This window comes from Microcebus murinus, chromosome 24 (assembly GCF_040939455.1).
Source record: "Microcebus murinus isolate Inina chromosome 24, M.murinus_Inina_mat1.0, whole genome shotgun sequence".
Lineage (NCBI taxonomy): Eukaryota > Metazoa > Chordata > Mammalia > Primates > Cheirogaleidae > Microcebus > Microcebus murinus.
Genome location: NC_134127.1, coordinates 22,333,212 through 22,359,865, shown reverse-complemented (window position 1 = coordinate 22,359,865; position 26,654 = coordinate 22,333,212). Strand labels below are relative to the sequence as shown.

Here is a 26,654-nt window from a genome sequence, read left to right as displayed (position 1 = left end):
AAATTTTGCCACAAATGTACATTATTCATTCCCAATAGCTCAAAAAATGAAAACAACCCAAAGGCCATTAGTTGACGAATGGATAAATAAAATGTGACACACCCAAACAATGAAATATTACTCAGCCACACAAAGGAATGAAATACATACATGTTACTACTTGGATGAACCTTGGAAACATTATGCAAAGGGAAAGAAGCCAGATACGAAAGGCCACATACTGTATGATTCCATTTATATGAGATGTGCAGAAGAGACAGATTCACAGAGACAGAATGTAGATCCGTGGTTGCCAGGGGCTGGGGTGGGGGTGGAATGAGGTGTCATTGCTCATTGGTGCAGGGTTTCTTCTTAGGGTGGTAAAAATGTTCTGAAATTAGACAACAGCAATGGCTGCACAACTATGTGAATATACTGAAAGCCATTGAATTTTATACTTTAAGCAAGTGAACTTTATGGTATACAAGTTACATCTATATTTCTTAAAAATTTTTTTAACAGTCAATATACTTTGTATAAGCCAACACAGAAAGAAAGGAAGAGAGAGAGGGAGAGGGAGAGGGAGGGAGGGAGGGAGGAAGAGAAAGAAAAAAAAGAAAGGAAAGAAAGCAAGAAAGCTGACAAGACTCTCTCATTACTTGGTGTCTTTTCTCTGTTTGAAAACCCTTTATGAAATTCCTAAGCAGAAGCAAGAATAGTTGTTTACAAACTGCCTTGAAGTCAAAGAGAATGAGAAGAAGAATGAGCCAAGCTAATACATGAAGAGGAAAAAACAACCAGGAAAAATGATATTTTCAGATACAACCACAGACACAAAACCTATCAGTCACCAGAGGCCACCTTAGCCTGGCAAGGTGACCGTGGAAACATGGGTTTACGCCAGGGAAGCAGGAATGTTAAGCAGAACGTGGCCTCTGGACCATCAGACTGTCTCAGCACCAAGAGATGCAAGGAGTCAACGGCCCACCCCAATGCAAAGGACCCAGGAAACACAGCTGAGGGGACTTTCTGTCCTACATAATAGCCGATTCCCCTTCTGCGGATCAGCCTTTTCAGCCCGTCTTTCGTTAAGAGGCCTTGCCGCTGAATGGAAACGCACGTTTCAGCGCCAAGATGGATGATATCACCTTCCCCACCGGCCTCTGGCATGCAGCTTTTTCTCAGGGTCCGGCGTCTGCACAGCGAAGAGCTCCCGCACGCAGACGGCCCTCGCCGTGGCGTGAGCTGAACGGACCCCGTGGGAAACACTGTGCGCCACCAAAAGCGTGCACCACGGAGAAAAGACACGGAAGCAGCCTCCGTCCTGTCCAAATGCCACCGCCGCCCTCACTGGGGGGCTTTAGCGTGGCCCCTACAAAGTTAGGGAATCGCAATAAACGAGTTCCAAGTCCCAGACCCAGCCCAGCTTGTGATCCGGTGCCAAGCTCCCATCTACCCGCCAGGAACAGAAAGATTTTGGTGTTGAAGCTTTCACCTGCCCTCTGAGCCCACCACTATTTAAAAGCCCTTTGTTCTATAATCCAATGAGAGAAAACGATCGGATATCTTGAATCTCCCCAAGCTGTGCCCCCCCCCCAAAGATGCCCACGAAGATCAGGGTGCACTAGGCGACCTTCTGTTGCTTTCTGCCAGCACCAACATTCTACCCTTTGAAATATCAAGTTCAGGCGGGGCGAGGTGGCTCACGCCTGTAATCCTAGCACTCTGGGAGGCCGAGGTGAGAGGATCGCTCAAGGTCAGGAGTTCAAAACCAGCCTGAGCAAGAGTGAGACCCCGTCTCTACTAAAAATAGAAAGATATTAATTGGCCAATTAAAAATATATAGAAAAAATAAATAAAATAAAATACCAAGTTCAGCAACATAAACCCTCCTTTTCTGAAGATGGAAAATACATTTCATGGGGGAGAACTGGAAAACACTCCAATGAACAGAGCTGAACACTCTTGGCAAGAAAAGAAATCCAGGTGACGGGGAGAGGTGCCTCTGGGACATCAACAACAACAACAAATAAACCATTTTGGAGCGATGCTGACCGTGGCCGTTGATTCTGGGTGACAGAAGAAGGAGAGAAGAGGTGGACGCTGAAACCAGGGTGTCGCCAAAGGCGATCTCCACAGAACAAATCCAGCCCTTCTAGTGGCCCCATAGCCACGTGTTATTGTAAAATATCTTCAACTGTCAGAAGCAAAACCAGGCTGAAGGGTCTCACCTCCCCCGACACACGTAACCCACCCGGTCCTGCCACACCCAGCCTCTCCCCGAATCCTCCCGGCAGCCCTATTAGGCGAGACAAGCTGATCCCGGCGCTCCTGACAGCTGAGAAAACCAAGACAAAGACATGGGGCACTGTGCCTGGGCTAGCAAGCAGCAGGGTCAGGACCAGAACGAAGGTCTCCCGGTTCCCAGCTCCATGAAGATGTGTCGCCAAGAAGGTTAGGCCTCAAATTCTTTCCGTTACACCTCATGCTTCTCCTTGGATTATCTCCATAAAGCAAAAAAAAAAAAACCAAAAAACAAAAAACGATGTTCAGAGCAGCACTTCCAACTCGGAGAAACTGTTTGGTTTTCCTCCCTGGCACTGCCTCTCCTCAAAGCATGCCATCTGCCCGAGGTGTCCCCCCAGGCAGCCCCGGAACCGCTGTGCATGATGAACCTCAGAGGAACGCGGAGAGGCAGAGCCGGGCAGGGGCAAGGCGACCTCAGGGCAGCCTACGCGACAGCCATCAGCTCAATCTGGCCCCGCACGCACAGGGCTCCCAGGCCTCCCAGAAAAGAGACTGCATCCAGTTAATGAATGCATTACATCAGTGACCCCTCTCGAGCTCGCTCCAAATCCCCCCAACCTGGGATGCGGGGCAAACCTAGGGCATCAGCCCAGGGCCTCCTCAGGACAGCAGAGACACTCAACACACCAGTGTCCAGGTGAGCTTCTTCCCCGCTGGGTGCAGCCTCCCACCTAGTGGGAGACGTAAGCTCTCTGATCATTTCCCCCCTTGACATTACAGAAAAAGGACTTTTAAATAATGGTTGGATCAAAGAGCAGGATCAAGCTTGAACGCCAAAATCTTTCTATTCCTCGGGACTGGACCGTAGCCCGACACCTGATGGCAAGTTCAAGGTGGGGGCTGTGTCTGGGATTTCTGTAAAGCACCTGGCACGGTGCTGGGTGCGGAGCAGCGTTCGTGAGCATGCTTTTTGATTGTTAAAAAGCAAACGTAACCCTTTTATTCTGTCACCCGCAAGTGCTGTGGGCCCAGAGCCTGGACCAGAATCCCAGCCCTAACACCTGCATGCTCTGTGGCTTTAGGCAAGTCGCTTGGCTTCTCTGGGCTTCCCATTTCTTCATTTATAGCGTGAGGATAAACCCTCCTATCTTCAGAGATGGCAGAAGGACACGTGTTTGCAGGGTGTATATGGGGCTTGCCTGGCAGATTCCCAGTAAATGGTATCCAATATCCGCTCCCCCCAAATTACCTCACCTTTTTCTAACCATTTCTAATGAAAAGGACAGAATAACGTAGCTCCTGCCACAATTCCTGGCAGGTTTGTGGAGGGGTCCAGAAAGCAACTACTAGGTCACCCCCTTTCAAAGCTCATCAGAAGACAAGAGAATCCAACACAAACCCCTTAGAGGCAGAGTGATGTGTCTGAGTTTGCCTGGGACAGCCTGGTTTCCACTGTTGTCTCGGGGACATTATTAGTAGGACATATAAGTGTATCCCTTTGCACAATAACATAAATGCTCATTCTACAAACAGGGCCAAAGTCCCATCTAACTGTGAAAATGCTGAAGCAAAAGTTAAATTTCTTCTAAAATACTAAGGCCCCCCTCACTGGCCTCTGAGTAGTTCTGAAATGTCCTCAGGGACACAGCTTCCTAACTAAACCCTCTGCTTGCTTTAAGAATGGATCTGCTCTTCCTGCTTTTTTATCCCCTACGATTTGTGTAGCTGATGAGCTAAGGCAAAACAATAAATAAAGAACAACAATAAAGACTCCCAGCTGAAGCAGAGAAGCATGCGTTGTGCCTGGCCACAACCTGGGGCTGCTCGCCCCTGCCAGAACTGGCCAGTAACAGGTCATCCCTGCATTTCACTTCTGCAGGGCCCAAGTTGTCCCTTGGTTTGATGCCACAAAAGAGGAAGGAACCCCTGGCCACGCCCGTCCAGACAGGAGACAGCTCTGCACCCTGCCAGGCCCTGCCCAAGCCGCACTTCTGTGCATGTTAGGCCCTGTGTGACTAAATGCTTCCTTGGCCAAAACACCCACTGCGGAAGAATTTGTCGCCAATGCCACCAGAGGGACAGCCCAACAGCCACGCACTAGGTCCTCTGCGAGCTGCAGGGCAGTGGGGGGATGCCGGAGGTGCTGCTCAGTGCGGAATGCAAACCCTTTGCAGACCATGCAATGAATCCACCAAGAAAAACAGAGAGCTCGGGCATTCCACAGCACAGCCATGAACAATTATAAAGTTGGCCTCATTCTGATTTCCAGAAATGGCTGCAATTTCAAATCCAGCAAGTTATCGATTCGATGAGTTGTTTTCTGGTGACATCACTCTATACCTGCAGGGCCAGATGTATCGTCAGGAAAATGTAGACCCTAAATTTCCCAGAGATTATCTGGAGAGTGGGAAAAAAAAAAAAGTGAAAATTGAAACTTTTATTTTTTTGTTTAAGCCCTCTTATAAAGACTGTAAGCCCTCTATAGTCCTATCAGAGGACTTCTTATCCGGAAGATCTTGCCTGCTGTGTTCAAAACACAAGTTCCTTTACACGGGAATGAAACAAGCCTTGAACCCTCTTCCTAATCTCATCGAGTGACAGTGAGGTAAGATAGCCCATCGGGAATCAGACGACCTGCAATTGCAACCTGCATAGAGATGAAGGGACAATTGATGGATCAATAGATGAGATAAATAATAGACAAATAGGTTGATTGATTGATTGACTGACAGGTAGACAGACTTGATAGATAAATGATTGTTTCATAAGCTCTCAGAGGGTACCTGGCTAGACAATTGTCCTATCCCAGGAAATGACTGATTGATTGATTGATCAATCGATAGGTAGACAGAGTAAGTGAGCTATGGTCTAATTGTCTGTACCCTCTCCAAAATTTAAATGTTGAAATCCTAACCCCCAAGGGTGATGGTCTCAGGAGGTGGGGCCTTTAGGAGGTGATCAGGCCATGAGGATGGAGCCCTCGTGAATGGGATTAGTGTCCTCATAAAAGAGACCAGAGGGAGCCCCCTCCCTGCTTCCACCATGTGAGGACACAGTGACAAGGCACCATCTGTGAACCAGGAAGCAGCTCTCACCAGACACCGGATCTGGTGGCACCTGGATCCTGGACTTCCCAACTTCCAGAACTGTGAGCAACAAATTTCTGTTGTTTATGAATAAGCCACTCAGCTTACGGTACTTTGTTGTAACAGCTCAAACGGACTGAGATAGTTTAGGCAGATAGATAATAGATTAGATGGATAGATTAGACAGCTGAGAGACACAGATCTATTCACACATGCACCAAAAGTGTCACAATGATCATTTTTTAATAGTACGACACAAAAAAATCTCACTTACTCTTTACATAGCCCTAAGAAATAAGAATCTATTGTCTCCATTTTATAGATGCAGAAATTGCTGCCTAGAAATAGATTAGGATGATTGCTCTAGTACTCAAACAGAAAATGCTAGAAAGGGAATTTAAACTTAGATCTGATTCTTGGCGTTCTCCCATCCCTGTCCTGCTGGGCTACTTACAATCTCATCCTCTGAAGTGTGGTCCAATAAATGGCACCCAGCTTCGGGAGAGGGGCTGGGGACAGGAGATCTGAGCGGTTGCTGAAAGAGTCCATGATTCTATGTTATTACTGGGCTTTTTTGATTTCTTCCCCACAGACTCCCCACAGGGAAGGATTCCAGTCCTGATCTGTCATTAGAGGGAGATTAGGTCATAAACACTACTGATTCAGCCCAGAGACTGCAGGGTTTTCTCGGGGAAGCCAGCACAGCAGGTGGTCCCCCGGTGCCGCGGACAGTGGTCCACGTTCCAGCTCTACTCTGCCTGTGGCACCCCCATCCCACCACCCAGCCCCGACCCTGCTCGTGACCGCTCACCCCAAGTTCTGACTAGCGCCCTACCAGGGAATTAGCCAAGCAAAACCGCCCAGGACACCAGGGACAACATCTGAAGGAGGAGGCTCTTTTTGGTGACAATTAGCTCAACTCTGCCCTGTTTCATAAGCGTCTAGAGGAACCCTAGCTGTAGAATCCGCTCAGCCCAAGTCACAACAGGGTATGTCCCTTCGCCAAAAGGACAGGAGAGAGCAGGGAACAGAGGGCAGAAGGCATCTCTAGCATTTGGAAAACCTTAGCAGACGTTCGCACAGTTGCAACAGAAGTGAGGCTGCTGGAATCAGGCACTTAAAGACCCACGGATCTTAACCCCACTATCACCCGAAAGCTTTCAAAACCACCAAAGCCAAGCCCACCTGGAACAATGAAGCCAGCAGTTCTGGTCTCTGTATTTTGTTTAAAACTCCCCAGGGGGTTCTAACGTGCAGTGGAGCTTCGCAACCACTGCTCCGGCTCGGCTCGTTGCGAAACCCCCTTTCCTGGACAGCAGCCTCGGCCACCGAGACCCAACCCCCAGCCGCATCCCCTCTGTCATTTGGGGAACATTTAGTCACATTCAAAGAAAGCTACCTCCCAACTGGGCTAACCAGAAAGAACTCTAATTCCCACTCACTGTAATCCCCCTGTATCATTACCCGTTGCAGTTTAGACTAAATGCAAGGAATTCGAGTAAGCGGCTTCACCCAACGGCAGCGGCAAGACGGAGGCTGAGCCCCCAAAACCCAAAGAATTAAGTGATCGTTGCTTGAGAAGAAACAGAAAGGTCTGCTCTGAGAGGAAAAGGAGGAAAAGGGAAAAAGAAAAAAAAGGGAATGATTTAGGGCCGGCGCCACAGATGGTAAATTAGAAAACACAAATCCCCTGGCCAGCCACTTCTTAGGAGAGTTGGTTTCCCCTTTAAAACTCTCTGTGCCATTCATTTTTTTAAAGAAGGGCAGAATGCTCACCTATCATGGGCTCTCATAGGAAAAGCAACGCAATCCCACCCGAAGCTAGGCAGGGAGCGTGGAATGGGTATCCTAGCCTAGCTCCTGTCTTGAACAGAGGAAGGGATATTAAACGAAACCACTGAGTACGCACAGTGCGGTTAGGAGTTTTCTTAAGTGATGGGAAGTGGGTATGCCCCTGCTTACTGAACGCCCTTTCCCCACAGCTCCACGCAGCGGCTTTGCCACACGTGGGCGGGGAGGTGGCAGTCGGGAGGCAGTGCTGGGATGGGGGTTTCCACCCAGGGCCCTGGGGCTCTCCAGGGGGCGGAGTGGCTGGCAGGAGGCGGAAGATGGAGAGGAAGGGCCCACCCCCCCCATCCTACCCAGAGCAGCTCCGCTTCCTCAGTCCCCTCCATCAGATGGACGAGGTCTCACGTTCCATTTCGCATGAGGACAGCAATGCTAAAGCCGTAAGAGAAGGATCACAGGCGGCTTATCAGGCAGCCGGCACGGCCCTCCGCGCATGCCGGGCCACGCACAGATGCAGAGGCCGCCATCTCTGCTCCTCGCCCGTGTGTGTGGCACGGAATCTCTCGTCCAGCAGCAAGGCAGCCCGAGACCTGGCCACCGAATGCCTGTCCCGCACGTCCAAGGGTTAGGAAGAGCCCGCTGGAGCCCGGCATCCCCACGTCCTCCTCCACCTGCCTCTGCTGTCATTCTGGCCAACGGGAGCGACAGGAAGGTCCCAAGGGTCTGAACAACCTGCTCCGGGGCGAGTCAGAGGACAGGCTCTGGGAGAAGCTGAGTGCCGGGAATCCCCAAGCTCTTGGCGCGACACACAGGCAGAGTCGGAACTGGGATTGGAGAGGATGAAGATGGGACTGGGAGGATGGAACTGGGATCAGGAAGGATGAAGATGGGACTGGGAGGATGGAACTGGGATTGGGGAGGATGAAGACACCTCGAGAGATGAAGGCCCATGCCCTGGATGAGCCGGGCTGGTTTCCAAAGCCCTAACTGCCAGCTCTCAGAGCCGGGGGCCGGGCAGGAAACCCTGGGGGACTTCAATGACTGCCATAATGTCTATGGAATATGGTCTAGAAACCTTTCCGGGAATGCCCCTGCTTCTGGAAGGGCCCAGCAGACCCTAATCCCCACCGGTCCACCCAGCGGGCTGTCCAAGCCCGACCCAGCGACCCTTTAATGAGAAGCGTTTGGCAAGGTGCACGCAGGACCTTCGGGAAGGGCTGTGCCTGTTCTCAGGATGCTTCATGGTCTTACTCTCTGCTCCGCTCTGCTCGGCACCAGGCACTGGGTGATCAGCCCAAACCATCCCAGGGAGCGGACGGAGTCTTCCAGTCCAGCCGATCAAGGCCAAGATCTGCACAACGACGCCCGCGGGCCCGTGGCGTCTGCTTGCAGAAGGCGCCGTGTCCTCAGGAGAACGTGTGGCCTCACCCACGTGGGGCCTGGGGCGGCGAAGGGAGGAGCGCAGGGACCAGCCACACGGACAGCCCAGGGACAGCCTGGATAACGTGGCTTCTAATCGCCAGGCCATGGGCAGATTTTGTGGCGACAACTTTGGTCCTGGACTTTGAAACGTCGGTCTGATGTGGTCGGGCGTTTTTGTAAACACTTTCTAACCCTAGTCAAATGAATGCTGCAAAGGGAATAATCAAAGTATCAATTACAGACACGTTCACATTACAGTGTATGTTCACACATGTGTGCCCGTCACAAGCAGCGAGCAAACCCAAATGCCACATGGATGGAAAAATGACAAGCAGTGGATGTACCACAGCGACACTCCTGAGCCACGTCACTCAGGGAGCCACCTCGCCTCCACGGGGGAGGCTCGCTGGGAAGAGCTGGGACAAGCCCAAGAGGTTTCAGGATGACAGCTGAGTCTGCCACGGCGCTCAAGGCCACGTGACTTCTCCAAGGCATGACCCTCTGCACTGGGAGACAAGCTCTCTCCCAAGAGGACCAATGTGAGAGCTGCTGTCCCCACCTCCCTGTGAAGAACAGCCTGGACAGAGGGAGCTGTCCCTGTCCAGAACCATCCACAACCACAGGCCACGCTGGGGCTCTGGGCGTGCCCCTCCTGCCATCCTCCCCGCGACTGCCACAGCGGACCACAGTGACTGGGGGTGCCGGGGCTGCAGAAAGGGGGGCTCCATCGAGGAGGCAGCTACTCCTGCTGGGGTTGGACACAGAAACCCTTCTTCCCTCCCCACGACGCTCCATCCTCTGGCATCACTCGGACACAGCAGGAAACCAAATCATGTTGGTGTGTATTCATCCGCTCATTCATTCGCCCTCAGGCGGGCATTAACGGGGGTCTCCTGGGAGGCAGACGCTGCCCCAGGGCCACAATGCCACAAGGGCCATGGGATAAACACCCGTTGTTTGCCAAGGTGCCAGGGAAGGGCCCGGGGAGCAGCTCTGAGAAGCAGGGGGTGCCCGGGCTGGGCTGCTAAGAGCAGCAATACTTCTGGAGGCAGAGAAGTGAAGACAGGGTGACAGTGCGAGTCTGGCAGGACTGGGCCTGTCATGGAGGGCTCTGACACCCGGGCTGACTTCTCTGAGCAAGAGGGAGCCGCTGCAGGCTTCAGAGGAGATGGCGCCATCAAAGCTGTGCCGGAGAAAGAGCCCGGCGACAGAGACTGGGGCACTGAGACTCCTCAGAGGGCTGGGCACAAATCCAGTAAGAGCTGACAAAGGTCTGAATCGGCGGGGTAAAGAAACAGGCGCAAGAGATAACCTGGCACAAAAGCAACTGGAGGCGGCACGATCACGGGAAGACGCCAGGATGGCTCTGTGGGCTCCAGCCAGCATGACACAAGGGCAGCCTCTCGAGCCCTGGTGCTGGGAAGGCGGCAGGGATAGGGGAGCAGAGAAGGAGTCTGCGTGGGGACAGGTGGATAGAGCCGCAGCCAGAGAAGGGACAGGTCTAGAGTTGGGGAGGGAAGACCCCTTGCAGCCCTGCAGGGACCCCTTCTGCTGCTCCAATCCCGGTCTCTGCTGCACCAGGAAGCCCCCGGGGGTGTGCTGTGGGGGGCGGGGGGGGGGAGCCACACCCTCTAGGGAAAGCTAGAGCTCGGGTGAGCAGAAAGGACGTGCACAGCAGCGGCTCCCAATATCCCTGGAGGTCCAGAGTGTGCAGATCCAGCACGGACCCCTGAGACCTGCACTGTCAAACAGTTCCCAGCACTCTCCGATTAAAATGCAGATTCACAGGCCCCGCCAGCATATCTCCCACTTTGATAGGTTGGGTGGGGCTCCAGGAAGTGGAATGTTTTAAGATGCACCCCCCAGGGACACCGAGGCATGCCGCCACCGGCAGCGCCAGGAGAACCCCTTCTCTTGGGGGATGCTCAGGCCCGGCCCCCGGGCAGCTAGAGCCTCTTTCTCTGGCTCTGCTAGGAAAGCAGAGCTCCAAAGAGTGTACTCAAGTGAGATGGGAGGTCACGGTACCCAGTGCAGGATGGAATGAGTGACCACCACACCTGAGTGCTCACTACCGGCCAGTTGCTGTTCCGATGCCGCCACAGTCCATCTTTGTAACAACCGTCCCCATTTTGCAGATGAGATAATTGAGGCTAAAAGCAAAGGTGGTGCAGCTGGGAGGTCGTGGGGCCGCAGCTGCAGGTGTGTGTTCCACACCTGCCACTTGCACCGACGCTCAGGGCAAGGGTTGGCAAGCAGTGCCTGTCCCTCTGGGCTCAGCCTTCCCCTCTGTAAATGGAGGTAACAGTTCCCACCTGCTTCCTGGAGACTCTGGGGTCCTAACGCCTCTGATGGCCACAAAGCCTCTGCAAAGTCCGCAGTGTCTTCCCCAGGCAGCAAGCCCGCCATCCCCGTAACCCCGAGGCCGGGCTGGATGCCGCCTGCAGGGTACGTCTGGAGTCTCTGCCCACCCACCGCTGGCAGAAAGGGCAGAGGGCATTCCTCCTGCCCCGCAGAGCCCCTCACAAAGCTCTCATTGTGCGATTCTCAATACCAGCCTCTGTTTCATGGCAATAATATTATTTTCTGCTGCTGACGTGCCATCTCCTTTTTTAAACTGAGAACATCTTTCCTCTGCGGGCAGTGCCATCACGGACAGAAAGGGAGCCTCCAGAGCCTGTGACCTGGGAACACACAGCCAGCAAGGAGGCGGGTGAAGAGTCACCCGTGAGCACAGGGGACACAGCCTGGAGCAAGCCAGAAGGCCAGGACGGAGGAGGGGACGGGCGTCTTTGTGCCATTCACCTCAATTGCTTGTGATAGCAAACAGCAGTGGTGGTCACTCGAATCTGTTCAAAGCGCCCTCAGCATTTCTTTCTGGACTCAACATGCATCAAAGAAGCTACAGTCTCATTGGAGGGCAGGTGGCAGCCACCAACAAAGTTGCACCAAGTGCTGTCTCTTTCTTTGCAAGGCCTGCTCTGCGAAGCAAGCCCCAGTTACTTGCTTATTCGAAGCAATGCAGAATGCACGACCAGCAAGCAGAAAAAAGACACAGAACTCCTGATTTCCTCATCAGTGTCATTACTGTTCACCCCTGGAGGGAAAGGCAGGCTGGCAGAAATTCTACGAGGGCAGTAACCATGGCTGGTGATTTGCAAGAGTAGTTAGTATTTTTCTCATGCTACAAAAGCAATGGAGTTTGGGTGTGACAAGTGACCACACATGGCCACCTCTGATTACTTTTATCCTTTGAGGTTTGCTCGTTAGACACCCCCACCCTACTCTTCAACCCTACTGCATCACGGAGCGCACAGGAAGGGGCCACTGCACTCTGTCCGAGTACACAGGGCAGGTGGGCTGTGTCTTCCCTCCCCTTTCCTGACCACCTGCCCTCGAGGCCATCTGCTGACTATTCTGGGCTCCCGGGCCGGGTGTGGGGCTCATAAAGCTGTCCCTCACTGCCACACAGAAGGAACCCACCTGGGTGAATGGGGAGAAGGCCACAGCCACTGCGAAACCCAGGGTGGCCGCAAGAAGGCTGTGCCCGTGGCAGGGGGAAGGGAAGGCAGGGAGGGGTTAAAAAGCAGATGGAAGGGCCAAAACATGGGGCAGGTGTGAGGAGTGAAGAGGCACATTTGGGGGCACAAAAGTGCAGAAAACACACCGGCAGGATCTTTCAAGTAAATCAGAGAGAAAACGGCCTTTCTGCATCTGCTGAGCAAAGTGCGTTTGATCAGAAGCAAAATCTGTGAGCTCAGTGAATGACTGAATGTGGGAGCTGGGAAGGACTTCCGGGGTCATCTAATGCAAACCCTTCATGGTGTGGATGCACAGCTAAAGCACAGAGAAGTGAGGTGACCTGCCCAAGGTCACACAGCAAGCTGGTGTCAGACCAGAACTCCTGACTCCTTGTTGGGGGCATTTCCTCCTGCAGTGATGGACATGGCTCACCACTCACTCAGGAAATATTTCTGTGTGGCTTATTGACCCTCTGTGACCAATGCAGGCACCCACAGGACCTCCAACAGGAACTCTGCACTGAAGCAGACTGTCACCCTGACTTGGCCTTCCCGGCTGACACCAAGCCCGTGCTCCCAAAGCCCAGGAGTTGTCACTCCACAGCCTGCTCTGAGGAGGGGCAGAAATGCCCGCAGGTGCCAGCGAGTCCTGAACAGCTGACAGAGGGGCAGGCTGGTGCACTAGCCGGGTCCCAGGGTGTGCACGAAAGGCTGTCTTGGGAATGGCACCTACCAGGCCAGAAGTCAACCTGGGCAGCAGGACCGAAGTCGCAAGGCTCATGCTTGGAGGCCCCTGATGCTTCAGACACTGAAGACCAGAACACAGAGGGCCCAGAGGGTGAGTGGGTGACTTACAATGAGGGGAACTCTGACTGGGGGCAGGGGGGCCTGGGGAAGGCAGGGCAGCATTCCTCTAGCTCAGGCAAGATAAAAAGAAAACAAAGAATCTTCTGGAAAGACCCCAAAGCCACAGGTTTAAAAAAAAAAAATCACTCTGAAAAATAACCAGCAAGATAGGTTTTTCTAAAACAGAAATAGCCGAGTTCCTTCTACTCAGACCCTCTTCTCAACCAAACTTGTTAGCTTTTCGTATACGACAGACTCTGTGTTGACTTTCACTCTTGGATACAATCTATATTTTAAAATATATATCGGATGGGCCACTGTGCAGCTCGTCCACCTCCTCAAAAACAAAATGACATTTGTCAGGACAATTCTTAGGCACACTGGAACCGGATGGTCCACACGCAAACTCTTAGCACGTGTGCTGTGTACAGTGAAGACGGTTTGGATGCAGCTGAACAAAAAGCACAAAGCCCTCAGTGCAATATTTAAGGGGCACCTGGGAAAGCCAGCTGTGGGTGCCGGAACTGTCACATCTAAAGGACAGACTATCTGTGGGTCCCTCTCCAGGCAGGGCTGCCCAATTCCATTTACCTCCAACCCAGGCTAGAAATATCCTTCCTCCCCTTGGATTTTCATATCCATGGGACAGAGAGAGGTTTCGACATTTCATTCTGAAAAGAAACACCCTTGGGGATTTTTTAAAAAATCAAAATCAAATACTTATGAGCAAAGGCTCAAAACTAATAGCCTTGAAGATGGCTCCAAATGCTGTGTTTTCACAACACAATCACATTTGGGGGCCAAGGAAAACCCTCAATTAGAGAATGCAAGAAGCCATTCCTTTTATCCTACCCAAATTTCCTAGAACCCAATTCCCCAGTTCAGCTGGAGAACTTGAAATTGGACAGAGACTGAGCATATGAAATAAGAGAAGTGGCTGACATATCCTCAGCCCCTTATTTGGTAGATCAAAGTGCTGCTCGGTTTAGCAACTTTTGGAAGGAGAGAACCAAACAACACAGACTTATTTTCAAACGACCACAGTTCCTGAGCATCACAAAGGTGACACAAGAGCCTCTTACTGATCATGGTAGTTCCTCCAGCCAGGGCTGCCTTGGTTCCTTGGAAGAAGTCATCGGCAGACGTCATCCCCTGGTCGGGCATCTGGAAACGCGTATGGACGTCAATTCCCCCGGGGATCACCATCCGGGAATGGGCTTCGATGGTCTTCACCCCTCCTGGCACGATCAGGTTCTCGCCTATTTGTCTAAGTGAACGGGGTTGGCGATAAGGGTTGTAAATGAAACGTGGAATCAAATGGGATCTGACAGCTACTTTCACTAATCTATAAGCCATTCTTCCATACCCTGAGCCATGGGCTTTTCGGATTACTGTTATGACTCGCAACAGAGGCACTACCCACTCCCTACCTCAACTAAGAGGTACGGCAGGGTATACCAGAAAGCAAAATTTAAATAAGGCATCGGAGGCCCCATTCAAAGAGATTTGGTTACCAAGAAACTCCTAAAATCAAATGATAACCATGCCCCAAGATATTTATATAAAATGTCACTAAACTTTCTTTACAACATATACAGTGGAGCTAATTATCCTATAGCAATTTTTCTCCAGACCTGGCTGTACTTTCCAAACATTTTTCACTTACAATTGCAACATTATCTAAAAAAAAAAAAAAGAAAACAAACATTTTTCACTGTATCCTTTTTCACTCAGAAGGAAGATAAGGATAGAAGGGTGGGGGTAGAACGAAACAAAGCCAAAAAAAAAAAAAGGAACACTATGATTGCAATGATTCAAAAATTTGGAAGCATTTGCTCAGCAAATTAGATAATATGGGCAGAAAAATGAATAGTCGATATGTTAGGAGACATGATTCATTTCTAATCAAAAAGATATTTTTACTATTTATTTTTACCAATTTTTTAAAAAAGAATACTAATCAAGGAGGAGTTGATAAAGTTCTAGAACAAATGAGTGATGACTAAACATAGCATACAGGCCTATGAGTGACATTTCTAGGCCAGTGTCTCTCTGCTAGACCGGATCGTGCTGCCTTATAATTGGGGGAAAATGGAACATGAAAGTCATGGCAGTTGAGCCCAGAGCTGAGACTGTCGCAGCAAAACACACATGGAGAAAACATTAAATGTGGAAATGTTCAGACCTATTTTCGGTTCATAAATCAGGGCGTGAGCTTCCAGGCAATAGTCCTATCCACCCCAGTTTTCCACTCCTCGGGACTGGTTAGCTGCTGCTAGCACTTGATGAATGCTGCTTATTTAAAAGATGTCATTTGTTGCAGTGTTTGTCTTTAAACAGATGTGCTATTTCTCCAGGGCCCTGTGAGCCATCCCAGCAGGCAGGGCACGAGGATATTGGTATGTACTCAGCTCATTTAACCCTCTAGGGTCCCGAAACACCCGAAGTCAGTAACTGCTCTGTTGTTTGTGCTTTGTAACATAACACACAATAAACACAAGGGCAGTCTCATGTGTGGTAGTTGCCACTTAAAGAATGAAGCCTAAAATTCCCCCAGGCTTAGGCAGTAATTTGTCTGTGTTACTTGGTAATTAACTTGGTATCCTTCTTTGGCCTCTCCAACTTGGGTTCTTGATGAAGAAAGCAGATGTGCTATCCTAATAGAAGAGGCTGTATTCCATCTCTGCGTCCATTGATTGGGCAATCCACCCCGAACAACTACATTCTAGGAAATCTTTAATATATTCCACATAATCACAAACCAAGTAGTTGAGCTGGCAACAAGAAGATACTGTGTCACCTCAGTTAAAAATAGTAAATTACATAATACACAATGAAATGGGTATGCACATAATTGTTGCTTTGAATTGCCTAAATCTGAGCTTTCAAATTCACTAATTTCCACCACACAAAATGGGTTTAAAACAGATATTAAGCTGGTCACTCTATGATGTCATTAAAGCTTGATACTGAGTTACCGGCAGGTGTACAAATGTTTCTATATCAAGAGTTACACTTACTTGATCAACCCATCTTCCATGTATATGTCCGCATAGAAGGACTGGTCATCATTGACAATTTTACCTCCTTTGATCAGAAGACGATCACTCTGAAACAAAGAGGTAGGAAGGTCACAATGCATAGCTGACCCATGAGAAACACAAGTTACTAAGATAAAAAAGCAAAGGACACATGTTCGCTATTCAAACGTGATGTTCACGTCACTCCCTGGTGGTCTAGTGGTTAGGATTCGGCGCCCTCAAACATGATGTTCAAAACGAGCCAATTTTGGAAAGGTTTGTGACAAAGGTACACCACTATGTAGCAACCTATTCACCACTTGAGGAGTCGGAACATATTGGCAAAGCTTAAAGCTTTTCCTAGATAAAGGGACATCTCTTTCAATTACACCTTAGACCTGAAAGCAAAAAAAAAAAAAAACTCCCATTGATGAACAGTGAAAACATTTCCTATAAAGAAAATAATAGCTAATACTTCTCATATGGCTTTTGGCTAAACCTCATCTAAGGGAAAAAAAATACACCCACATATAGGAAAGCCATATCTTGGCAAGGTTTGTGTCAAAGAAAATTGACCAAAAGTCTGTTGTCATAGGATACACTACACAAATATACTTGGTTCAACTGTAACAAGGTTTCAGTTCAGTATGTCTTTTACATTGGCATTAGTCTGTGAGGTAAATCACAGCAAATGTTGCAAAAAGGGAGAAAAAAAGACCACAAAAATAACACCACTTTAAGTTGTTAAGGAAGAGGTAACATTTTATGATAAATTATATGAGATGGCACATTCTAAAACCTAACACCACTGTAGATTGTTGATGCACTTATATTTTAATTGGTGATATTCATGCAAAAAAAAAAAATACAGGGCAGGCACTACATAAGGGCCAAGAATGTAACAGAAATGCTACATTATGACTCATCAGTATTCCAAATGCTGCTGATGGAATGCAATGTTAAAACTGTATGTTCAGTAAGTATGCACCTGTATTATTCCAGACTGGGTTTAAACCTCACAAGCTGAACCATACAGTGCCATTTTGATATGCAACACACTGCAAAGAATGGCATTCATATTAACAACTTAAAATTCAGTTACAAAACAATATTCTCAGTAAATGCTACTTATATTTAGCAGCTACCAGGAAAAAGAAGTCACCAAAAATCTTTTAAAAATATATAGGCTAATGGACAGAGAAGGGAAAAAAAAGACACTTTTACACATAAATGCACACACACCTGGGTTTAGAAAGTATTTATTGTTTCTCTAACCTACTGAAAGGCAATAAGATCATTTCAATGTGTACACGGCAGGGTCCTTCATGCTGATGTAGACTTTGGAAAGCCACATGGGAATAATCAACAATAATTCCTGCACCTGTATGATGTAAACGTAAAGACCTTTACAAAATCCTGCCGTACCTATCACGCCACCGGAGCCTCAAAACGAATCTGTGAAGTGGGTGGGGCCAGATTCTAGTCCCATGACACATAAGGAAACTGAGGCTCAGAAAGCTTAAGCCACCCTGTCACGTCACTGGACTCAGTGCACCTTCCTCTCTCTACAATGATCCTCCCTCTTCTTCCGGATCTCTGGGCTTCTTACAGGATAAATGTCGCCTGGGAGGCGAGGCAAGAAGCTGTGCCCTTCACCACCTGCCCTGTCAGTCCTTGCAGTCCCTGGCCCAGCCATCCCCTCCAATCTCCCCAGCCAACATCATGCCAGGAGAAAAATCGAAACATCATAGTCGCCTTCAGGCTAGACCCTTCCAGAAGGCTCTTACATAAGAGGCTGGCCAAGCTGGTGGAGGGAGAGACACCATCCTATAGGTCCTATGCAGCCAGATTTTCTTAAAAAGGATAGAGGGGGCGCTCTTTTAAAAATTGCTCTTGTTGATTGTTTGCTTTTAAAATTTTTTTTTCTTCCCCACACTGTCAAAATGAAACTGCCTTGTTCATTCACGAAGACGGCCAATTATTTGAGGCGTGCAGCAAATCTGCGCCCTCCCCCACTCCTTCCTCCAGCGCGGGGAACACCTAAGGTTGCCCCCCCCCTCGTGCCCAGCCCTTGATCTTGCGTGTTTTGCCTTCGAGAACAAGCCGATTGCCCACTCTCGCTGCAGAACCACCCGCTCAGGCTGGAGATCCTCCGAGCACACGCCCCCTCCCCTGCGCATTAGCTCCCGCACCTTCCTCCTGCGGGTGTGCCCTCGTGCGGGGGGCAGGGGGGAGCCGGGGTGCCTGTGGCTAAAGGGAAGACTCCAGCGAAAGCCCGCCCTCCAACCCAGCCCTAAAAACACATCTTTGCTGTTTGAGAGGTTCTTTCAATCTCTGCCTCAGCCCCCGGCCGCACCCGGGAATCAGCCTGCCGGCAGCAACTGGATAGCCCATCATTACATAACAATGAATTTCCCCGCGTCCCTCCCGGCCCAGGATCTCGCCGGGGATGCAGAGACGAGGACGGGCGAGATTATCCAGGAAAAGACTGGGAGGAGGGTGGGCGCGAGCAGCGACGTTCATCCCCGAGGCACCGCGAATTCGCGGCACAGATGTCGCCCCCCGTGATTTCCAAACCAACAAGCCCAGGCCCCGGAACCGCGCCGACCCTCGGGCCGCTGCGACCATTGTCTGGCCGGGCCGGGCCATCTGCTCGCGCGTCGCGCAGCGCCATTACCTCCCCGGCGCGGCTTGCGCGGTCCCCGCGCCCACCCGCCAGCGCTTTGTATGCGCGGGCGCGGGCGCGGACGCCTCCCTGGCGGCGGCGGGGACAGAGGGGACGAGAAAGCGAGCCCAGAGCCCTGCCAGGGCCCCAGCCCCAAGCCCGAGGGCGAGGACACCGAGAGGGACACCAAAAAACGGCCCCCGGTCAATAAAAAGCCCCGCCCGGGCCCCCCTCCTGCCTCCTCTGCGCGCCCCTGTTTTCCCAGCCCGTTTCCCCATCGTTCCGGTACAGCCTGCCCCTTTGGGCATCCCTCTGCTGTCATCACGCCTCCGGGCTGGAACCCGCTCCTTTTTCTGTGGAGCCCCGGAGAAGGCTCCAGAAAGCCCCTTATGGTGGGGGCGGGAGACGCGGGGAGGATCCATCCCCACCTCCCCGGCTGGAGGAGACCAGCCGCGCAGCTCGCAGCCCGGAGAACAATATCCGAGCTCCAAGCGTGCATGTTCAGTCTGGCTTCCATTTGCTCGCGCCCGCGGGCAGCGCCGCAGCATCTCGCGGCGACAATGGAAGGACACGGCGGACCCGGCGCGCTACCCACGGCCACCTCCGCGCACGCACGCCCTGCTTCGGTGTCTGGCAAAGGATGCGGCTCACGATCCTTCCTCACTGCGACCCCGCCACCCCATCACCACCGTTAGCGACAGAAGAAAAAATTTAAAAAGTTGGGTTCCCCTCCCTCCCTCTCCTTTTAAGAAAATTCTGTGCCACAAAAGGTCGCTGGCCCGCCGCGGAGTCCCCAAGTACCAAACTCACCGTGATGCGTGGAATGTTTTTCTTCCCCTGATAAGACATCTCTCTCCCGGGAAAAAAATATTAATTTCAAGAGGGCAGCTTCAAAGCAAAAATTGCCAGGAAAGGGGACGTGGTAATTTTTTTTTTTTTTTTTTGCAGAATTGAAAAATGTGCAACCGCTTAGCTGGTCTTGCTGGCGGCAGATTTCAGGAACGTAAGGGACAAATGCAATCCTCTGTCTCTCTTCCTTCCTCTCCTCCAACACAGCCCCAGCTAGGGCGGAAAAAAAAAGAAAGAGAGAGAGAGAGACAGAGAGAAAGAACAGGAGGGAAGGGGGTGGAAATAAACTACAGCAATAAAAGCCTCGGTTCAAGGCGGCCACCGTGGCGCATGCGCCGCCGGCCACTCCCTTTCCTCTCAGGCAGAAGCCATCCGCTGCGAGAGAGACGGGCCCGGATTGGCCGCGGCCGCGGGATATGCAAATGAGCGCAGGCGGCCAGGGGCGCGGCGCGAGCGCGCGAAACGCTGCGGCAGCGGCCGAGGGCGGCGGTCGCCGCGTGCGCCCGCGCGGGGCGCGCGCCTTTCGCGCGCTTTCTTCCAGCCCGGGCGGCGGGGGCTGCGGCTGGCGGGGGCCCCAGACGCAGCATCCGCCCCGCGGGGACAATGGAGGGGTGGTCGCTGCGGACGCGGGGAGGGGGCGGCACGCCGAGGCGGCGGGGCTGCGGTGCGGCACGCGCCCGCCCGCGCGCGCGCCAATCCGCGCAGGCCGCGCCGCAGCCCCGCGTGGGGTGACTGCGCCGAGCCAATGGCCGCGCTGGCGGCGAGCGCGCGACTGCTCCGCCGGCCCGAGCCGCGCGGCCCGGGAGGCGCCGGGCCCTTCCCCGCCCCGCCCCGCCGCGCGGCCCCGCCCCGCCCCGCCGGCCGCCGGGGAATGCGAACGGCGGCGCCCGCCACGCCCGGCCCGAGACCGGCCGCCGAGACGGGGCGGGAGGGCGCGGGCGCCGTCGCGCGGCTGCGGGAAATGAAGGCCCGAAGGCCCGCTGTTGGGGAAGGGCGGCATGGGGGGGGCTGCCGGTATGGGAAACCCCTCCCTGAGACGTCCTTTTGTGCCTTCAGACCACTGGGAACTTGGGGGCGGGGGCACAAAAATAACGGCCTGATCTGGGGCCGCGTTCGCGCTCTGGAACAGTCGGGCCCACCGCGGGGCGGGCGGGGGCGCATCTCGCTGGTGCCCGCAGATCCGCTGCGGGAAAGTTGCTGGCGTTACAGCGCCCAGGGAGCCCTAGGGATTGAGGGTGTCAGTGGGCGACAGCGAGCACGTGAGCTGGGAAGAAGAGGAATGAGAGAAAAGGAGAGATTATATATTCCAAAGGAAAGGGAAACTGAGTCAAGGAGAAAACCTCCTGAATCAGAGTTGAAAACAACGCGAGATTCCTGAGTCCCCCAGTCTAGCCATTTAAAAAGGCACTCAAGGCCTCTTCGTAGTCCTAGCAATCCAACAGACCTGGGAGTCCTTCGCCCTGCCTGTCCAAGCCACCTTGTGATGCTCTAACTGCAGAATCGCTGCGGGAGAAAAAAATCTGGTCCAGTTGATCCTGGGGAATCTACCTGGGGTTGTGGGGGACCCCTTTGGAGGTAGCCCAAGCAGGTGCAATGACGAACATCTGGACTGGCCCATGGCTTTTGGGCTTCTCTGCTTAAGGTCAGACAGTTCATAATCTAAGCCATGGGACAGACGTAAAAAAACAAAAAAAATGAATATTTAATTGGTTCACAGCTGCTCAGCAAAGATTAACCAGATAAATACAGAATAAATCTGTAGGCTATTGTGGGCCTGAGTTCCAGGATCTTTCTGCACCTGACCACCCTGGCCACTCGGGGAGGTTGTCTGTCTTTCAAGACTCAAAGAACATGTCAAACTGACCCTTTCCCTCCTATTCCTGTAAAATCTAAAGTCCCAGAAAGGGATTGTGGGGTATGCAGTAGGCTTCGCCACCGCCACCGGTTAATTCATTCGAGGTAGCTGTGCATCTTGAAAAGGAAGCAGAAGCACTTCCCCCTCCAACTATCTGCTCTGCCAGAAGCAAAGTGAGTTGATGTCAGCAACTATTGGTGTCAGCCAGCAATGGTTAAAATCGCAAGTCTGAGACAGCATAAAATTTGCCTTCCTACCTGTGAAAGCCAACAGTAGGTTCCAGCCCCTGGGGGAAGGGAGTGTCCTATTAGATAATAAGAAAAATACCGCTTGGCAAGCAAGTACATAGTGAGACTCAAATTAATTTAAAACAAAATAACCTCTAATTATATTGTTTGCATTCTTGTTATATTTTCCTGCTCCTAAATTGCTTGATCTTAATGGATTTAAATATATCGGGTTATTTACCAGTTTGCCATGGAATAGTTTCTTTTGTAATAAAAGCTTGCAAGAGCTTTTGTGTCAGTTTCATTTGCCTTGGTCTTAATTCTATAGTCAGTGATAGGATGTTCTTAGCTCCTGATAATTGATATTTCCACTCATAAATATCCAAAGATGTAAGGTTTAAATTGATTTGTCTGTTCTGACTAGAGCCTAAGAGAGTATTTGGCACATAGAAGATAGTTTTAATTGACCAAAGAAAAGGACTGTCTGCAATCTGCATTTCTTACTGTATTTACCACTAAATACAATTCAGAAAAGTAAAAAGGGGGTGGAGGAGTATCTTCCATCCACTCTGCACTGATTAACTTGTTCAAAAAACATGAACTATATTTTTTACACTTGCTTTAGAAAAACTCTCAATGAAAATGTCCTGTAAAGTTACAAATCATTATTCATGAACCTAATATTTGAACTTTTTCTCAGGGGTGACTTTTCTGAATTTTTAAAAATTAAACGTGTGTCCAACATGAAAAAGCATTGTTAGATGGCTCATCCCACGTTCATGACCCCTTCCGAAACCCCTGCCTTCCCACACTCCTCTCCCAGCACCAGGAAAGAGCAAGATGTGATAGATACAGTCCTTGCGTGACATGGTAACGTCCCAGGCATTCCCGGTGGCCCAAGCAGATGTGTGAGCAGGAGTGAGTTCTAGCCGGGTGCTGTATCAGAGTCTGACCGCAGCCTCTTCTGCAGCTTCATCTGCCATCCCTGGACACCCCACCCTGTCCCCATGCTCAGCAAGTGCCTGCAGGCACGCACACACACATACACATACCCACAGGAACAGAGCAAACCTCTCACTGCCCCATGAAACTGTGTGCCTTGCCCAAGGCAGCTCTCTGTAACCCCTTCCCTCTAAGACTGGGCTTCAATGTCACCTCCATGAAGCTTCCGCCAACCCTGCCCGGCAAAGCCTTGAGCACTCCTTCCCGTATTCGCCTCTATTCCAGCACATGCCCTGTCACACTGTAATGCTTTGCCTATTTCTTCTAATCAGATCATGTCTTTTCTTCCAGCAACCAGCAAACTGCCTGGGCCCCGGCATATGCCCTCAACATTTGGTGCATAAATAAGTGCTGTCCTTGCTATCACGAGAACAAAAGATTCTTGCACAGTGCCACCGTGGTGAGTTCTGATGTCAAAAAATCCCTGACTCAGGCCTCTCTCCTAGCCCCCATAGCTTTGCTGGGTCTTCCTTCTGGGCAGCCAGCTCCCCTTCTCCAAGCCCCTGAAACTGCAGAGAACCGTGTTATACAGCAGCTTGTTATTCTTCGTGGGCTGTAGCTCCCTAGATTGTAGGCTACCCTACCAAAACTGCCATGTACCACCAAGCCTGGCATGACACGAAGACCGAGCATCCAATCCTACAAAAAACACCCAGAATCATACACCGCATCTCTAGTAATTTTTTCTTGGTACCATTTCGAAAATTCTTCTTTTCTCTGCCCTATTATTCTTTGTACATGTTTATTACACCATTAGATCACATATCCTGTACAATATTCACCTACACCTTAATTTTTTTTCCCAACTCTTTTTCCCATTGTATCCGTTTCCTAAGTATCATTTTCCTTCCATTCAAAATCTGAGCTCATAGAAAACAAAAGCTCCTTCCATAGTCTTAACTCATCCCTTGTCCTCACAGAGGGCAGGACAGATGTGGGGACTCAGGAAGGACTGGACGAGGGGATGGACAGACGAGTGGTGACACCCAGGCAGGATCTTCAGCGTGCTGGCATCGCACAACCTGCCGGGAGGGAACTGGGGGTGGGGAGGCGAGGCGTCGCTGCCATGGGGCGCCTGGTCGGCTTTCAGTTCCCCAACCACTGCGCAGCCCCGCACTGCTCTTGGTTTCATCTTCCCCCTTTGGGAGGCGGGAGTAACCATTTCTGCTTCTGTGGGGCCCCTGGGGATGTGTAATGCTCAGAATGTCACCAGCAGGGAAACTCCAAGAAAGAGAAACTGCTGACAGGAAGAACGGAGCTCAGGGATGCCAAGGAGGAGCGAGCCCGAAGCTGGGCGCACACTGCAGCAGTCTGTCGCCAAGGGCTGCGGCCTCCAGCGCAGCCTGCGGAGAAGGGGACAATGAATGCGGCAGTGGGGAGAAGGCGCCGGAATCCTCCTCTGCCAAAAATGAAGGGCATTGACTAGGACGCTTGAGCTGGAAGTGATGCCTTCTTCTTGGCCGCAGATGGACCCAGGCCACGAGATCGTCTTCTTTGTGTGTGTGTGACCCTGAAGGGCAGAGACTGCAGAGCGGATGGCCAGGGCCGCCGGACCGGGACCTGCCCAGTGCCTTCCCAGGGGGGTGCACGCTTCAGCAGGGGCGGCCTACCGCGTCGGCACCGACCGGCCCTCTGAGCCAGGCGCTGCCTGGGCTAGAACGGGATGGACTGCGGCCGCCCCTGCTGGGCTCTCAAAGGGTCCTGAAGACACCCTCACTGCGCAAAGACAGGAGGCCTCTGTCCGAATCCCAGCAGACATCAGGGCACCGAGGAAAGCGCGCACTTCTCAGAATCTAGTGGAATTGGGTTTTCTCCTCTGCTCTCCAGTTAGCGCACACGCCTCCCAAGGGACCCCCGCAAGAGCCCCCTTGCACCCCATTTTCTTCGTAATTGCAGATTTCCCCTGGGGCCTTTGCCCAGCTGGAGCACAGGGCGTCTGCTCTGGCCGCTGCGCCTCAGGCCTGCCCTCTGGTGGCGAATGAGGGGTGTGCACGTGGTCCCTGCGTGCTGGCTATGGAGCAGCAGGGCTAGAAGGGGCCTCAAAGATCAGATTCCAGGGTTCCCAGACTTGCTGGTCCTCAGGATCATTGGGAACCCAGCTCAGTCCTCCTGAACGGAATCTCCAGAGGAAAGGGCCGGTAATGCTGTTGTAATCAGTCTGGCTCTGGGCACTCAGCTCCAGATCCTGGCCCCCACACCCTCTCCTTACAGAGGACGAAGTGAGGAAAACATGGGCTAGGAAGAGGGTCCCACTCCCTGCCTGACGCTGTCCCACTCCCCAGGTGACCTGCTAGTGACCCAGTGGGAACGTTTTGTGACGGAGTGATAAATACCTCTATCAATCTACTTGTCTGCCTCCCAGTAACAGTACAATTGTCTAAAATATTATGTATTTGGTGAGGAGGGAGTTAACATTTATTGAGCACCTACTGTAATCGAGGCACAGTGCTGAGTACTCTAAATTCATCTTTAATCTTCCCCCAAATCCTACTAGTTAAGTCTTCAGATCCTTATTTTGAGGAGAGTTGAGCAAAAGAAACCTGCTGTTCCAGTCCCACCTTCACACGAGCAAGAGCAGGATTCCGATCCAGTCTGCCTGACCCCAAAGCCCAGGCCCCAGTTCCTACCATGATGAAGCACCAGTTTAGTGGAAAGTAGGACCTGCCGTGTGCAAGAGGCGGGCACAGGTAACCTGCTGCCTCTTCCTCCACCCCTTTCACTGTCCCGGGTCCTCATCCCCTAGACACGCCCCTTGTCCCAGAATCAATTCTCCATCTTCTTTCCAAATCACCGGGTGGAACTCAGCTTCACTCAGTGGCCCTGGCCCTTCTCTCACAGGAACCATGACAGACGAACACCAGGGTTTAAATGAGTGATAAACGCTTACTGTGCTATGCCTCGGCCAAAAGGGGAAGACCCTGGTTAGTAGAATTTCAGGCAACAGGGCAAGTGGTTGCATAAAGAAAACGTAGAGTCGGCTGCATTCGATCTCACTCCTCCCTTCCCTTCCAGCCCTAGCCCCCTCACACCAAGGGTTCTTGGAAGTGGCCCTCTGCTGCTGCTGCTCCCTGTTGTCCCACGGGTGGTCCCTGGCCACCGTGTCTGAAGCCTGCCCACATGTTCACTACTCCTCTCTATCTCAGCATCTCTCCTTAATAGCAATGATCACAACTTGGAAGTGTTTTTGTGCATGTGTTTACCTGGATATTCTTAATCTGTCTCTACCTCTCAGCTGCAAAGCCCCTAAGCCACCTTGCTGTCCACCCCATGTGGCAAGGACCTCACCACACTCAGTAAACAGGAGTCCCAAGGACACGACACAGGGCTCCTCCTGCTGTTCTTCAGCCTAGGTGACTGGGGCCTCACTTTCCACCCGCTGCCTCCCTGACATGCACCTGCCACCTCTAATCACGACACACCCAGGTTTTTAAAAGACCAGATGGCCAGAATCCATCTCAGTGGATAAGGTCCAGGGGCCTATGTTCTAATCATCCAAGGCGGGGCATGCAGATGCCTTTCCCATGGGGACCTGTCTCTCAGAAGCATCGAACCTAACGTTCGTGAAGCTTCGCCCCACCTGGAGGTCCAGCAGTGGTGACAGTGGCTGGCCTCCTCTTTCCAAGCCCACACGTCAGGCTCACGCTCACCACACCCAGGAAACAAGCAGATCCCCACCAACTGGGCTTCCTTGACTCAGAATCTGTGTCTGTTCTGAAAAGGGCCAGGGAAAGGGTTTAACTACATACCGGGCAAGTGTAAATAATATTTCTGGAGTCTTAGTCTCTTAAAAGAACCAGCCATGATCAAAGCACTGAGATCTGCTTGCTTATCTAAAAACACTGCGCAGCTCTTGGCCATCTGTTCCTTCAGGTTCCCTAGAGGCCTCTTTGGGGCAATTTATTAGCTTAGTCTATACATTCTTGGAAGTAGTCCATTTGGATATTGTAAAGCTATAACGAATTCTGAATTTTCTCTTGATCAAATTGGTCTTTTTTCCCCTTTTCTCACTGCCCCTATCCTATTTATTTTCAAGTGGTGAGAGTTTATTACTGGTCTTGTGTGCCTTAGTCTCTCGGGAGACTAAGGGGAATCGGGAGGTGTTCACGAGCTGCTCACACACAGTCCCCTCTTTATGGCACAAGGTGTTGTG

At 51.5% G+C, this 26,654-nt stretch overlaps 1 protein-coding gene across 2 annotated transcripts in view; it reads right to left on the bottom strand.

The window, feature by feature from the left end:
• DPYSL2 (dihydropyrimidinase like 2) overlaps window positions 1-26,654 on the bottom strand; it is a 100,046-nt gene that overhangs the window by 47,668 nt on the left and 25,724 nt on the right. The window contains exons 1-3 of one of the 2 annotated variants that reach the window (XM_012775350.2): window positions 19,382-20,191; window positions 15,907-15,995; window positions 13,969-14,153 (exon numbers count right to left, since the gene is read on the bottom strand). In XM_012775350.2, the coding sequence (XP_012630804.1) occupies window positions 13,969-14,153; window positions 15,907-15,995; window positions 19,382-19,420 (313 nt within the window). In that variant the 5' untranslated portion in view covers window positions 19,421-20,191. Of the gene's footprint in view, window positions 1-13,968; window positions 14,154-15,906; window positions 15,996-19,381; window positions 20,192-26,654 lie in introns of those variants that run through there. The other variant, XM_012775349.2, reaches the window with a different exon arrangement.